Source organism: Pipistrellus hanaki (genome assembly GCF_964339955.1).
Source record: "Pipistrellus hanaki genome assembly, chromosome: 19".
In the NCBI taxonomy this organism is placed as follows: Eukaryota; Metazoa; Chordata; class Mammalia; order Chiroptera; family Vespertilionidae; genus Pipistrellus; species Pipistrellus hanaki.
In genome coordinates, this window is record NC_140521.1 from 6719087 (window position 1) to 6735947 (window position 16861).

Genomic DNA, 16861 nt, shown 5'->3' on the forward strand with positions numbered 1-16861 from the left:
GCGTACACGCGCGGCTTTTATTCCTGCTAGCAAAGAGAATTGTGCTGCTGGTAGAGCTGGCAGCTAAGCCCATTAGTGCAGTTATTTCTTTATTTCCTAGTGAGTGTGCTACACCTTCATCCACCCCTGTTTTGGGATGAGGGCAAGTAAAAGCTACATAGGCTTGTAGTGCCATCCATAAATTTGCTGGCATACATTTCTTACTTTGTTATCACCTTGCTCACTAGAGAGCTGATGATAGTTACAGAAGCAGTATCAAATAAAAAAAATCCCTCTGGAATTGGCTCTTTTGAGGAGACACGGCTGTTGATTCTTCCCTTCTTTTCCGTGGTGGTAGCTTGCAGAAGGGGTGAGGGCACAATGACTGGGAGCCAGATCAGCAGAAGTACCACTGCCTCGCCCTGTGCAAGGTGATGCCATATGAGTCCGGCCACTTAAGTGCAAAGCCTTTATCTCCAAAGCATTTTCTAATGTTGCCCCAGTGAACCTTTATTTAGCTGAGTCCTAACTCCCAACTAGAGAATGTGTTCCTTTCCTGGGATAGCTGCTATGGATGGATAGATGGATAGATAGACAGACAGATAGCTCCCGCCAACCAAACATACTAATGCCATGTTGCTTTCACTAGCTAGTGCTCCTCAGTAGTGTTAGCAGAGGAGGAGCAGACACAAGTGAGAAAGAATTGATTGCAAGTTCAGATAGCTCTGCCGTGTGAACTTCTGGAGACAGGAAACACTGTAGGGCCTGAGCTTCGTAGCAGGGTAGCTATAGGGAAAAACAGATTCTGTGGAGAATGGTCACTTAGAATAGCTACGGTTACTAATGGCAAGAGTATGTCAGGTTACTGATGCTTGCATACAGACACGGGTTCAGAAAGTTGAAAAATCTTCCCATGTCTGGCTGCAGGACCACTGAGGGCATGTCTTAACTACTGGCTTTTTTTAACAAAAGAGATCGTTTTAGGTGGATGGATAGACATTTTTTGGATTACTTCAAAAACACAAAGTAATTATTTTTCATATAATTTAATGATTTGTGAATATATGAAAACATTTCATGTGGCTTAAAATTATATGAAAAACATATCTTCATTAATAATTATCTATGATGCCAATTAAGTTTTCTGAAGTTAGAAGCATCAGATATCTGAAAGCATACTGTTAATGAATGTATTAGAAATTCCCTTTCCATAGTTATTTTTACCATACCATCTTTGTTGGTAACTTATGTGTATAGTTTAGCCCATTGTGTGGGTGGTTGTATGATCTTTCAACCAAAAACATCCTTTGCAGATGCTTTTACTGACTCGGCTATCAGCGCTAAAGTGAACGGGGAGCACAAAGAGAAGGACCTGGAGCCCTGGGACGCAGGGGAGCTCACTGCCAGTGAGGAGCTAGAAGCTTTGGAAAACGATGTCGTAAGTAAAACCTTTGTATTACTGTCAGACTATGGCCGTGTGATGTGGTATGATATCCTATCGCTTGGATTTAATTTAAGTATATTGTTTAAATATAATTATATTTAAAGCAGCAGTTTTGTGTAAATGTAGATTGTTGTCTGTATTTCCCCTCCTTTCCCCACCCCTCACCCCAGGACAGTAAATATAGAAAAAATGTTTCTTTGGGATGCTTACAAATTATTCCTAAGTTTTTAAAGTAAGTCATAATAAGCAACTTACAAATCTAAACCATGGGAAACTGAAAGTGCCAGAATATTTTGCTTTGAGTACTCTGCCCCTTAAGGCAGACCAAGGCAAGTGGTATGGTGTCTTAATTGTCTATTGACTCTAGGTGAGGTCAAAGTACATCTTTTAGGCTTATCTGAAAAAGAAGTACTACTGTAATTATTAAGGTCTATAGTTAGGTAACTTTATAATTAAAGCAACAAATAAATTTCTTTTTTAACATTTTTATTGATTTCAGAGAGGAAGAAGAGGGAGAAAGAGATAGAAACACTGATGAGAGAGAATCATTGATTGACTGCTTTCTGCACACCCCCTATTGGGGATCAAGCCTGCAATCCAGGCATGTGCTCTTGATCGGAATCGAACCTGGGACCCTTCAGTCCGAAGGCTGACACTCTATCCACTGAGCCAAACCGGTTTCGGCTGTATGAGGATTTTTTTTGCAGCTGTTACTGATAGTGAAAATTGGATATAGCTTCACTGTCATCAGAGGGTGTGGGTTAAGTAGTTTTAGTGTACCTTCATCCAATTGAAATACTATATGTCCATTAAAAATAACAGTATTTTGGTATGGGAAGATATGTAAGACTTAATGAATGAAAAAGCATCTTGGAGAACAAGAAGATCATATTTGGGTTTTAAAATAAAGAGAGAGCCAATTATATGTGCATAGGGACCATCTGGTTTATGTCCAAGAAATTATTAATAGTGGTTAGGCACACATTCACTTTTTATTGGGTCTCTTTCTGCTGTTTAGATTTTTTACATGGAGCATAAACTAAGTAATTTTAAAGCCTTCATAGGTAACTGATTTTCTGTCCATGTTAAGGCCTAATGATTTGTTTTAGTGGTGGAATTACATTATAGTTTTGTTTTGAAATATATTTTTATTGATTTTAGAGAGGAAGGGAGAGCGATAGAGAGAGAGCAATATCAATGATGGGAGTGAATCGTTGATTGGCTGCCTCCTGCATGCCCCACACTGGGGATTGAGTCTGCAACCCGGGCATGTGCCCTTGGCAGAATCAACCTGGGACCCTTCAGTCCTCAGGCTGATGCTCTATCCACTGAGCCAAACCGACTAGGGCTACGTTATAGTTTTATCTGGACTAACACAGAGAACAAGTTCGATGGGTGACCTTAGAGACAAGCTTTTGTTTTAAAGTTGCCATGGACATTGCTTGGATGATTCTGTGTTCTCTCTTCTGAGATGGATAATGATTATGGACTGTATTTTGATCCTTTCAACCAGTCAAGCCTTTTAAAAAAGAGTTGAAACAATAAAGAATTGGTTTGATTACCTAGACATTAATATTCACCAGTGAAGATTCTTGCTGCCTCTGCCCCTGATGGATTAATTTTTATGGATTAAAAAATGTAGTTTAGCTCTGACCAGGTAGCTCAGTTGCTTAGAGCATTCTCCCAATATGCCAAGTTCGATCCCAGACAAGGCACATATAAGAATCAACCAATAAATGCATAAATAATTGGAACAACAAATTGATCTCTCTCTTTCTCCATCCCTCTCCTCTCCCTCCCCCCTTTCCTGCTTCCATTTTTCCCTGTCCTCTGTCAATAAATAGAAAAAAGCCAAAACCGGTTTGGCTCAATGGATAGAGCGTCGGCTTGGGGACTGAATGGTCCCGGGTTCGATTCCGGTCAAGGGCATGTACCTTGGTTGCGGGCATATCCCTAGTAGGGGGTGTGCAGGAGGCAGCTGATCGATGACTCTCTCTCATCGATGTTTCTAACTCTCTTATCTCTCTCCCTTCCTCTCTTACAAAATCAATAAAATATATTTAAAAAATAAATAGAAAAAAAAATTTTTTTTTAAGTATGTAGTTTAGCTTGAGAGAATGGTAGTTTTCTCATGATTGTAGAGTTGTCTACACTGAGGTTACAGATTAGGGTACCAAGGCCTAGAATTTCATTGCTGAGGACCATAGCTACTAATGGCAAGCTGTTTCTAAAACTCTTGTGACTTTGTCCAGTGGTTGCCTGTTTACTCTTCATGCTGCCTTTCCTTTGAGCCTCTGCCTTCCCAAAGGGAGGGGAGATGGCAGGGATCTGGTACCCTGCTCCCCCTGTAAGCAGTGATGCAGCAGGGAAGGCTTTGGCTTCTCCCCTCCTTCCTCCAAAACAATGCAAATATTTTTGGCTGTCAAAAAACACCCTGTCCCACGCAGACCTGATGATCAGTCAAGATTTCCAGTAAATTCGCTCTAGAACAGCGGTCGACAACCGGTGGTCCGCCAGGTCCAGAAGGTTGGTGACCGCTGCTTTAGAAAGATGGCTGCTCGGGAGCAGGGAGAGGAGAGAACCCTAACCGGAGGGCTCATGTTTTATGAAGTAACTGAAATGTTCTAAATTTTCACTAGCCTGTCAAATGATTGTTTTATATAATAGTAATCTACCAACTTGCAGGGGCTGGTGCACAAGAAAAGTTTTTCCTTAAAACATTTCTAACGGAAAATTTTGCCTATTTTCTAGATTGTGCTAGTATAGTATAGTAGGATAGATATTGTTAATGCAGATATTGATTGTAACTGAATTAAAGAAGACAAATACTTTGTCATTTTGAAAAATGAGCTTCATTTTCTTCTAGTCTAATGGATGGGATCCCAATGATATGTTTCGATATAATGAAGAAAATTATGGTGTAGTGTCTACATATGATAGCAGTTTATCTTCATATACGTAAGTTCAAAAAGTTTGCTTTTATTTTAGTGCATTTGTCTCTGGTTATCAACTTAAATTATGATGTTGAGTAAATTCTGTTGCTTTTAAATTAAACAATTCTGTGAAAGCATTATCTATTACTCCCCAAGCTGATAAATTCCCGTTACACAGGGAATACACATAGTTTACATATACTCTGAATGTATGCTGTATAAACATTTTATAAACTAAACTAACAAGTCTAGTAGTTATGGGGGAAATAATCAATTTAACCAGTTTGGAAATGTTATATTCCTTTAGAGAAAAGATAATAACATAATTCAAGTTTTGATTTTTAATATTTAGATCACTGTAACTCTCTTACAGTTTTACCAGAATCTCAAACTCTAAATTCCCTTAATAGTTGTGACAATTATATAAACTATGACTTTAAAATACTCACTTTGCTTTTTGTTTTCCTTGTGTTTCAGGGTGCCCTTAGAAAGGGATAATTCAGAAGAATTTTTAAAACGAGAAGCAAGAGCAAACCAATTAGCAGAAGAAATTGAATCAAGTGCCCAGTACAAAGCCCGGGTAGCCCTGGAAAATGATGATAGGAGCGAAGAAGAAAAATACACAGCAGTTCAGAGAAATTCCAGTGAACGTGAGGGTCACGGCATAAACACTAGGTATTTAAAGGAAATCATGATGCAGTATTTTGGATACACCATTCAAGGTCTGTGTGAGAAGGTGTATTATTATTATATTTCATCTTCTTTTAATGTAGCTTAGGCAGGAAATGCAAATGGAATTGCTTTAAGGTTCTATTAGAGAGAAGATTATAGAAATCTCGGGAAGTATTTTTAGAGCATCAGCTTTCTGTTGTCCAGTGTTGGGTATACAGCGATGAGAAAACCCCGGCCTGGAGGAGCTCATTTAGATTAGCGGTGTTCAAAGTACTAGGGACGTTCAGAGGGAGGGGGAATGAGCACGGCCTGTATGGTCGGGGGGGGTGACATTTTGTGAAGCATCAGCCACTCAGAGAAACAGAAGAATTCCTCACGTGGTGGAAAGATGAGTGGAAGAACCCCACCAGCTGAGGGAAAGGCCAGTTTCATGTGTGTAGGTACAGGGTGAGTTTAGAGGGTGCGAGGGTGGCTGCTGGTGATAGGAGCTGAAGGAGTGAAGGGCTTCACATGTCATGTTAAAAGAGCACCTTGTAGGCAGGGGATGATATGAAGGAACTCTGGGACCAGTGTGAGAACTTGGTAACCAACTAGACCAGGGCTAGCAGTGGAAAGGTTAGAAAAACCAGGGGTAACAGGTTTATTTGATAACTAAGTGGGCTGGTGGTTGAACTATTAATGGAGACAGGAAATGTGGAGCAAGTTTGAGGGGCTATATAATGAGTCTATCTGTGCAGTTTATTGCAATAGAAGGCTTCACAGATCTTTCATTCATCTGTCAGACGTGTTGAAAAGCACCTGCTATATATTTGGTAGCGTAAAATACGCATCCCGTTTTACCACACTCATAGCTGAGAGTCTGGCGATTTGAATGAAAGTGTAAGTGGGAGATGTTGAGGCTGAGACTGGCAGGGGACTTAGGATTCATCATCATCGTTGATATTAAAGTCATGAACAACCTTGAATAAGCACAGAGAGAAGAGATCTCAGAGAAAGCCAACGAAGAAGAAGATAGGCAATGATTAATAGTCAGCCATGAAGCGGCAGAGTAGATTAGAATGAACACACGTCTGTTAAACTTTGCTGAGGAGGGAGAATCTGAGGGAAATGAAAGATAGGGAGCTAGAACTCAGAGTAAATTGGAAGCCAAGGGTTTCTGGGAGTGGGGCAGTTTGGTTTAGTGTTTAACCTTTTTATAAGAAGAAGTCCCTTCTGCCTAAATTACTTTTAGGTTTGTTTTATTGGCCTGGTTCCTATTAGGATAAAATAATTTAGAGGATCTCTCCTTTTCAGGGAAAATAAATATATTCCTCCTGGACAAAGAAATAGAGAAGTCATGTCCTGGGGAAGTGGGCGGCAGAATTCACCGCGAATGGGCCAGCCGGGATCGGGCTCCATGGCATCGAGATCCGCTTCGCACACGTCAGATTTCAACCCGAATTCTGGTTCAGACCAAAGAGTAGTTAATGGAGGCAAGTATTTTGACCAAATTTTTCAGTGTTATTAATCAAATATATCGCTTTCTAAATAATTACAAGTTTACATAATAAGAAGTGCACACCTTAATTTCTGTGGAGTTGTTTTCAGTTCAAAAAATTATTTAAATTTACCTTTGTGAATATCAAATTAGTAAAAGTTAGTATAAGTAATTGGAATGCATTTAGCATAATGTGTTAAGATAAAGTGCTAAATTTAACCAAAGACATTCACTTGGCAAATAACACAAAACACTCCACATATAAAGAAATTGGAAACTTTGGGTAGGTTCTCAATTTTAAAAACACTGGATGATAAAGTTATTTACACAAAATTTCAATGGAAAATCCTATTCTGTGTGAAACACTCAGCAGTTAATATATATTCATTTTCACTTACTGTTTGCTTATATATTTATATTTTGCTTATTTCAAGAAAAGATTTGAGATGACAAGACATGACCAACAGTCATGTGAAGAAGGTGACGAGTGAAATGTGCTTAAAAAGCAACCAAAACAACTCTTAGTGTAAAGATGGCTATTGTAGTTTAAGTAAAAGAAACTTGCATGCATCTTCAGTAGGAAGAGATATTTCTACTCTACCTCTAAGTCTAGATTGAATATAGCTCATGGATCTTTAATATAAGTCTGGTACACACTAGACAGCAGTACTGTAGACAGTATGGAAATACAGTAATTAATAATACTAAGGGGAGAAAGCGGGCAATCCATTTTAGGTATCTAAGTTTGGAAAGTAAGGAGGGAAAATAGAGAACACTAAGTTTCCAATTTCATTTTATTGAGTCTTTCTCCAGAATTCCTCTCCAAATGAACACGCTTGAGTATTTCATATCCTTAGTATTGGGGGTGAAATTTCTTTGCTCGCTGAGTAAAGAATTTCAGTTGTTCATGAACAGAATTTCCAAAGTAAAATCCTGAAGGGGCTGGGAAATGTATGATACTCAAGTGTGTGGCAGCCTGTGGAGAGGAGACCTGGACTCTTTGCTAAGACGGAGGTAAGTGATATGCTATGTTTACATGTTAGCTGTATTTTGACCTGTGCATATCCGTCAGTGGCAGTTATTTGGTGATGATTGCTCTGTAGTTTATTAAGCAGTTTCTTAGATAAGTTAATTTAGATAAGAAAAGCTGCATAATTATACAGAAGGTCTCCCTTTTTATTATTTGTTAAGATTAAAGCGTTTTTCGAGAAGGCACTGAATATTAACCTTTTGTCACTCCCATGACTCTAGAAAATAGTGGAAGTAATATTTTATTTCTACTTGAATGAACTTGCTTAATGAGATTTCAGACTGAAGCTTATGTTCAAGTATAAACTAGATGAAAGTCACAAATGGTTATGAGAAACCAGCATTTTTAATGGGATTTTATAGTTAGTGCTTATTTTCATTATATTTCAAAAGCTAAAACTAATGTAAATGTTATTCCTGAGTTTTATGATTTATTGTGTGAAATTACGATATGTTATACTTCTTTTATCTATTTATTATTGAGAAACAGTTGTAGAAGTAGGATTAATAGGCAAAGTCTTAACTGTCTTCTTCAGTAGTATGTGTAGATCCTAATTAACCCTTTGGGAACGTGTATTCATTTAAACAGATTAATTTTAAGGAGGTTAAAGTAAAATGTGAATTTATGTCAGTTTAAGTTATGCTAAAACTTATCACAAATCAAATGACTGTCCTCAAAGGGTTAAAATGTACAAGAAATCATTTTTGTCATTTTACTTTTTTTTTCTGTTTACTTTTTCCCTCATTTTTTTCTTTAGTTTTTATACTTTCCTTCATATCATTTGTTCTGTCAGGTGTTCCCTGGCCATCGCCTTGCCCATCTCCTTCCTCTCGCCCACCTTCTCGCTACCAGTCAGGTCCCAACTCTCTTCCACCTCGGGCAGCCACCCCTACACGGCCGCCCTCCAGGCCCCCCTCGCGGCCATCCAGACCCCCGTCTCACCCCTCTGCTCATGGTTCTCCAGCTCCTGTCTCTACTATGCCTAAACGCATGTCTTCAGAAGGTACAATACCACAATTTGTTCATGTTTTTGTTTGTCTTTGTTTAACTCCTATGTGAGTTTATAATTAGAAAAGTTTCCTCTTCATTATTTGATAACCTATAATTTCCGTGTTTTAACTTTAGTTTATTAAAACTATTTCTATTAACCTTTTGTTCATTAGAGAGAAATTTGATAAATGCTGTGTGAAGCTATGAACTATCCTGAATTGTAAGAATGGGGATTATCTCTGCCTGGTAATGACGCTCCTGTACAGCCCCAGCAGGTCTGCCCAGGGCCTTCTCCCCACAGTGCACACTGGGCACGATGATTAATGGCGAACAATGAGCTCCTCACCCAGGCTTGGCCTTCCTGTAGAACCTATCGTTTTATAGCTCCTGGCCACGGTATCAGTAAACTACCTGTTGGCCAGAGACAGGAGTGGTGACTTACGGATACTTTTGAGAGGGACATTCCATTAGCTGCCTTTTTGTGTCAACCCTTAGATTACAATAGTGTTTGGTTTTATGTTTGGGGAATTAAAAAAAAAATTAGCTTTGCAATATTTTATAATGAAAGTCTACTTGAATCTGGAAGAAGTTCTGGATCTAAAGTAAAATTGTTAATAAAAACCATATATGAATTTTAATCTTTAGGGTTTTATTTCTTATTTTTGCCCTTGTGGGAAAAAGAACATAATTCTCAGTCAATATGTGATGCTAATTTGCCATTGCTACACATCAAATATATGGATGTGTTGTAGAAAGATCACATTTTAACTTAAATGTAGTACATACATTAAGAGCCTGTTTTCTGAATGATAATGTCCTTTTGATCAAATAATTTTGATATGATTTGTTCATTAAAATGGCCTTTTATTGGCTTCTGTTGAGACTAATACAGTTTTCTGGTATAAAGTGCTTCCCCGGAGAAAACTATGCTGCCTGCTTTTTAATAAATTGTTGCCCTCCAGTCAAGGAGGTCGTGTGACCTTGACTAAAGTGGCTAACCTTCAACAGCAGGTTGCACTGATCTTCAAGGTGACTTCCTTTCTCTGAAGGGCCTGTAATGGTGGCCACTAAACAAAAAGTTAAATTCTGCCAAAACACTGTCATAGGCCGTTGTTTAAATAAGTGATGTTGTTGTCATGACTGTCGTGGCTGAGCAGGATTCCGTAGTGAGTGTGAGCGTTGACAGTGTGGTGCATGGGCTGCTTGTGGACTGACTGTCGGGCAGGGTCACCTTCTGCTTGTTTGGGTGCTGCATCTCAGGTTTCTTGTTAACTAATTGGAATTAAAAATGTTTTCTAATCACGTAGGTAGATGACAGTGAATCATTTTTAAGTGTGAACTTCTAAATTAACACTATTAAATAGAGTGGTGTTTTGTGCTTAATAGAGGGGAGTATATTTTGTTTCTGTAAGTATTTGCTATATTACCCAAAAGAATGAGTTTTTTTAAAGTTGCAGTTTGATTTCATTGAGGTATGCCAACCTACTTTATCAGTCTTTTTCTAAGAGATATAAAAAAGTATGTAAAATATGCACATCCCCAATTCTTAAATCATTCTTTGATAGACTTCAATTATATCTCCCATTGAAGACTATAGTATGTAAGATTAACATCCTTTTTAAGATTATGTCCATGATTAAATTCCTGCTGAGGACACAAACTAACGTGACATTATGCAAAGTTTGGCAGCAGGTGCGGTGAGGAGCCTGGGCTTTGACATGAAGGAGTTGGCATTGTCTGGCTTCTCTGGTGAGAGCCGTTCTGTCCAGTTTTTACCTATTTTGTTTGAAAGTACAGTAGACTTCTTAAGAAATAAATAAAATTAATGGGTGACAGAATTAATTATGTAGAATTTTGATAATTCATATTGTGGAAATTTCTTCCCAAAATCTCAATTATTCCGCTTTTAAAAGTCGTGCCTTAACAGTAGAATTTTCAGCTGATAGCCTGTTGAGTGAGGAACTGCTTACTAGGGAGAACTGGTTAAGGCATGGGTTGTAAAATTGATTACCGTGGCAGAAAAGGTAGATAAACGAAGATTTTAGAGAAATGTAAGGAGAATATGTACATATATATTAATAATACAAAGATATATAGGGATTACTAGTTTTTTGTTTAAAGATATTTTTATAATTTAAAAAATAATATAGAAAATTTGAGGGGCAAGCAAAAAGTATATATGGTAAACTAAAAATTATACCATCATGTAGCCATAACTTCTGTTAGCATTTTATACGTATATGTTTTTAAATGCTTATCAAAATGGATATAGGCTAAATTGCTAAAATCTTTGAAGAGTTTTGACATCTTATTGTGTGATTTGTTACCATTAACTTCATCCTTTCCTTTCTTTAAAAATAGAAATAAAATAAAATTTATAAAACTTTGTAGCATTCTACAAAATAATTCTGAAAGAATATGGCCCAAAAATATATTTACTCACATCCCTCCCCAAACCAAGGAAAAGAGAGAATCAGGTGTGTGTGAATGGGGTGCTGTGTGTATTTGGCAGAAAAGTTGTACTGATGGACATTGTGGCATTCATGTGATGTTCGCTCTTCCTTTCTTAGGGCCTCCAAGGATGTCCCCCAAGGCCCAGCGTCATCCTCGAAATCATAGAGTTTCTGCTGGAAGGGGTTCCATTTCCAGTGGACTAGAATTTGTATCCCATACTCCACCGAGTGAAGCAGTGGTTCCTCCGGCAGCAAGGACCAGTCCAGCGGGGGGCACGTGGTCATCTGTGGTCAGCGGGGGTAGGTAACGTGGATTAGAGCATGATGACAATGTTCATTTTGTATTTTATTGATTTTTTACAGAGAGGAAGGGAGAGGGACAGAGAGCTAGAAACATCTATGAGAGAGTGACATCAACCAACTGCCTCCTGCACACCCCTCACTGGGGACGTTCCCGCAGTCAATGTACATGCCCTTCACCGGAATCAAACCCGGGACCCCTGAGTCCGCAGACCGACGCTCTGTCCACTGAGCCAAACCGGTTTCGACGACAGTGTTCATATTGTAACTTAAGCTGTTTGAGGAAGTAAATGTGTATATATTAAAAATGAAGTAACCAGGGATTGGAAAATGTATATATTTATTCTGGGCTCTACAACTTACTCTCATCATATGTTAGAGCAAATTTGTGTTCATTCTGAATTTCAGTGTCTCAGTGAGTAAAATTTTGCCTAGTCTATTTATGGACTTGTGATGAGATTCATATGCTACTTATAAGTATGAATATCCTTTTTATATATAAAGTACTGAAATATAAGTTAAGTAATGTAATGCCATTTGGAGTGATCATATTTTCTATCCTCTCAGCAGCTTGATTCATTCCTCATACATTTATTTTGGGCTCACAGTGCTATGTTGCTTCTATGGCATCTGTGTACGGCACTAACTACTGATTATACTTCCCTTACAAGGAATATCAAACACATATGAGAGACCCAAGATTTATCTGTGACTAGCCTAAAGAATGTGCTGACAGAAGCTATAAAAGTATAAAAAGTACATACACTTTGACTCGATCTTATAATTAAACTAAGACTGCTTTTTCTACGTACGTTTTGCTGCAGGCAATGATTGCGTTTTTTGGTTTCAGTCTTATTTTAATCAGTGCATCAAACCTTTAAAAAAAAAATATCTTTAAGCTTAACAAACAAAAATATACCAAACTCTGTTAAATTTCTTTAGTTGATATATACCTCTCAGCTTAATGAATATGTAATTATATTGTAAATTCCTTTGGAATTTCTATTTTTTTCTTTGGTCTCCAGTTATAAGTAAATAATTCAATTAACAAAATAGATTTCTAAAAATCTGTATTTTCCATTTCTACTATTAATCATGTGACATACTCAGATCTAGAAATGAATTTTGAGAGTAAAGCATGATTATAGGAGTGAAAGAGTGAAAACATATTTGTCATAAGTACATATAGGACAGTGTAATAAGTTTGTTCTTCATAATAATTTAAAAAATTACAAATGTTGAATAATAATTTTCCTCCTTGACCCTTGTGACTTAAAGTAATGAACCTCTAATGTGAAGCAAATAGAACCATTTTCTCTAAACCTTTGAATCTGAGCTCTACAAATGGGTTTATAAAGGAATATGAAAACTAAATACTTATTTTGAAGCTATGCATATGAGCCTTTGCTTGGTTATCTTCCCCTCCTGGCTAAATTGAATCCCCGGTTTCCTTAGTTACTATAGAATGGATCTTGATGTGGCAAGAGAGAACATATAGGATTGGTTGCAAGCTGCTAAAAGGTGTTTGAGTTTGTTATTGGAAAGAGAAATATCTAAGCCTGCTTCTTAGGGATACACACACACATACACTTTAAAAAAATTTTTCTATTGATTTCAGAGTGGAAGGGAGAGGGATGAGAATCATCGATTGGCTGCCTCCAGTACATCCCACAGTGGGGACTGAGCCCGCAACCAGGGCGTGTGCCCTAACTGGGAATTGAATTGTGACCTCCTGGTTCATAGGTTGATGCTCAACAACTGAGCCACACCAGCCAGATAACACACCTTTTTTAAAAAAGAAACGGTCTCACTTTTTAATAGAGAATATTGCCATCTTTGTTTTTTAAAGTGGCATTTATCTTACCTTAGAAATCCAGTTTCTAACTTCATTTAAAATATTGCCTTTTAGACTTAATATATTCAGTTAGAAGGAAAAACTACACTTGTACTTAGTTATTAGTATATTCTCAATCATTACCACTCTTACCAAGACTCTGGAAAAGCAAAACAGGGTGATGGGATAGGGTAATTGGGAATATGGAGGTCAGATAAGACTATTTTTACCTAGATCTTAAGAGAAGCTCCTTGAGGAGGTGATATTTGAGCTGAGAATGTAATAGATAACTTTTCTTTTCTTCTAGTTCCAAGATTATCCCCCAAAACTCACAGACCCAGGTCTCCCAGACAGAACAGTATTGGAAATACTCCTAGTGGACCCGTTCTTGCTTCTCCCCAAGCTGGTGTTATTCCCACAGAAGCTGTTGCTATGCCTGTTCCAGCTGCATCTCCCACGCCTGCCAGTCCTGCATCTAACAGAGCTGTCACCCCATCTATTGAGGGTAAGAAAAGGCTTCCGATCCGCCCTGTTGTCTGCAGAGTGCAGCGTTACAGGTTGAACATTATACAAAAAATGCTATGCTTTATTCAAGGATAGGTATTTGTGTGCACATTTAAAGTTTTATGTACATGAAGTTAGCTGTTTATTACTACCAATTTTATATGTTATTATTGACTGTCTTTTGTTAAGAGGGTTAACATTCCTGAATAGTAAATCCTATCGAATAAAAGAGTGATATGCAAATTGACCACCACTCCAACACAAGATGGCCAGTGAGGGAGGGCAGTTGGGGGTGACCAGGCCTGCAGGGGAGAGTATTTGGCGGGAGAGGAGGTAGATACCATGCCAGCAGGGGAAGGCAGTTAGGGCCAGTTGGTCAGCAGGGGAGCAGTTAGGCGTCGATCAGGCTGGTAGAGGACTGGTTAGGGAGTGATCAGACTGGCAGGCAGAAGTGCTTAGGGGCAATCAGGCAGGCAGGCAGACAAGTGGTTGGGAGCTAGCAGCCCAGTGGGGTAGGGGCTAAATGGGCAGTCGGACATCCCTCGAGGGGTCCCAGATTGGAGGTGGTGCAGGCTGGGCTGAGGGACCCACACACACACACAAACACCCCATGCATGAATTTCATGCACCAGGCCTCTAGTATTAACATAAAATTATTGATGTTTCATATGTCTGCAAAAGAGAAAAGCCTCTTTAAATGGAAATACTATTTTCCAAAAGAGTAGGAGACAAAAAATTTTGAATATTTTCCCATTTTACTTTCCTTTTTTTTTTTAACTCCAACACTATGTCTTTATATTTTATTCATTTTTTACAGAGAGGAAGAGAGAGGGATAAAGAGTTAGAAACATCGATGAGAGAGAACATCGATCAGCTGCCTCTTGCACACCCCCTACTGGGGATGTGCCTGCAACCAAGGTACATGCCCTTGATTGGAATCAAACACGGGACCTTTCAGTTCGCAGTCCGACGCTCTATCCACTGAGCCAAACCGGTTTCGGCCCCATTTTACTTTTCTAACATTTATCTAACTTTAAATTTTTTAAAAATTATATTCTAGCTAAGGATTCCAGGCTTCAAGATCAGAGGCAGAACTCTCCTGCAGGGAATAAAGAAAACATGAAGCCCAATGAGACATCACCCAGCTTCTCAAAAGTTGAAAATAAAGGTGAGAACTTTAAAAAGTCTTTAGGGAAAACTATAGAAATAAAAAAGAGTGCCGTAACCCGTTTGGCTCAGTGGATAGAGCATCGACCTGCAGACTGAAGGGTTCCAGGTTCGATTCCGGTCAGGGACATGTACCTTGGTTGCAGGCACATCCCCAGTGGGAGGTGTGCAGGAAGCAGCTGATTGATGTTCTCTCTCATTGATGTTTCTTTTTTTTTTTTCTTTCTTTTTTTTTTTTTAAATATATTTTATTGATTTTTGTACAGAGAGGAAGGGAGTGAGATAGTTAGAAACATCGATGAGAGAGAGTCATCGATCAGCTGCCTCTTGCACACCCCCTACTGGGGATATGCCCGCAACCAAGGTACATGCCCTTGACCGGAATCGAACTGGGGACCCTTCAGTCCCCAAGCCAACGCTCTATCCATTGAGCCAAACCGGTCCCGGCTCATTGATGTTTCTAACTCTCTACACCTCTCCCTCCCTCTCTATAAAAAATCAATAAAACATGTTAAAAAAGAAAAAAGAAAAAAAAAAGAAATAGAAAGGAGTATGTCTAATCTCATGCCCAATATAAAGTATTTTTGTTAAACACCTTTTCTTAGTATTGTGCATATTTAAATGCATAATGTGACAAATGCTAAAGTCTATGATTTATGTATTAAAATTTTTATTTTGATAACTTATTTTCATTTAGAAATTTTTATTTATTGATTTCAGAGAGGAAGGGAAAGGGAGAGAGTGATAGAAACAGCAATGAAGAATCATTGATCAGCTGCTTCCTACACACCCTCACTGGTCACCCTCACTGGTGATCGAGTCCACAACCCAGGCATGTGCCCTGACCAGGAATCGATCCGTGGCCTCCTGATTCATTGGTCCACGCTCAATCATTGAACCACACCAGCTGAGCGAATTTATTTTAATTTCTAGCATCCGATCTTAAAAGAATTCAAGTTAAAGATTAGAAATAAATCTGTAATCAATCATTATTAATTTTACAGGTATATCACCAGTTGTTTCCGAGCATAGAAAACAGATTGATGACTTAAAGAAATTTAAGAATGATTTTAGGGTAAGTGTTGCATTAGAATCTTAAAAAATAAATATTAAATGTTACAAAGAATTTTTATGTTATCTGTTTATAAAAATGGATTTATATGTACAAACACAAACATTGAACCGTGTGCATAAAAAGCTAAACATTCTTAAAGTTGTCTTTGCCTATGCTTTAGGGTAGCTATAATCATGAAGCTTTATAAGAACAATACAGATATAAAATAAAATGGAATATAATTTTTAACATTTGAAGCTACCATAAGTTATTATTTGGTGTTCATTTGATTACTTGATTCACTGAAGAGCAGAGCAAGACCAAGGTGTTCACTCTCTGATGTGGGGTAGAAGGTACCCTGCACTCTGGGATGGTGATGTAGTTGCAGGTTTACATTTTGTGCGCTCATGGGGTTTACATTTTGGCCCTAACTGCCCTCCCCTGCAGGCCTGGCCTGGTCACCCCTAACTGCATGTGGTAGCAATCTTTGATAGACTTGCTGAATATACTGTAAACTCACCTGGATAACGGTTTCATTTTTTGCTCAATATTTACTAATATACTGTGCATATCAAGGTATATTTTGAGACCAACTCAAGAAATCATCCTGAAACTTAGCTTCTCAAAGAGAAAAAAATATGATCATCAGCCTTTCCCTAACAAAAGTCCTCCTGTGAACTTGTCCTCAGCTGCATTCTCCTGTCAGGGGGAGGAGTATTTTTCCTGTACTCTTGTATTTATTTAATGCCATAACTTTTTATTTCTTCTGCGTTATGTATGAATTCTCCAAACAGGATTTCTAGGTTAGGTTTCTATACAATTCTTTTCACTGCATATGAGTAGATATCTAAGCAAAGGTAATATTAGTTTTCATAATCTTCATTTTGTTAGCAATAGATATACTTGTCCATTTGCTTTTGTTTCTTCAGATTTATTTCTTATAGTCACTCATTCAGTTCCTTCCTAGAGTACACTGCTTTGAGTTTATTAGGTTTTGAAGGAAAAGAATATTTTTGCTTTAAAG

At 38.1% G+C, this 16861-nt stretch overlaps 1 protein-coding gene across 17 annotated transcripts in view; it reads left to right on the plus strand.

Moving 5' to 3' along the window:
• ATXN2 (ataxin 2) overlaps nt 1-16861 on the plus strand; it is an 81425-nt gene that overhangs the window by 37435 nt on the left and 27129 nt on the right. For 13 of the 17 annotated variants that reach the window (XM_084868011.1, XM_084868020.1, XM_084868024.1 and 10 more), the window contains 9 exons: nt 1293-1417; nt 4290-4381; nt 4834-5031; nt 6322-6500; nt 8329-8538; nt 11096-11278; nt 13420-13617; nt 14677-14784; nt 15788-15858. In XM_084868011.1, the coding sequence (XP_084724137.1) occupies nt 1293-1417; nt 4290-4381; nt 4834-5031; nt 6322-6500; nt 8329-8538; nt 11096-11278; nt 13420-13617; nt 14677-14784; nt 15788-15858 (1364 nt within the window). The remainder of the gene's footprint in view (nt 1-1292; nt 1418-4289; nt 4382-4833; nt 5032-6321; nt 6501-8328; nt 8539-11095; nt 11279-13419; nt 13618-14676; nt 14785-15787; nt 15859-16861) is intronic. The other 4 variants (XM_084868017.1, XM_084868018.1, XM_084868014.1 and 1 more) reach the window with 2 other exon arrangements.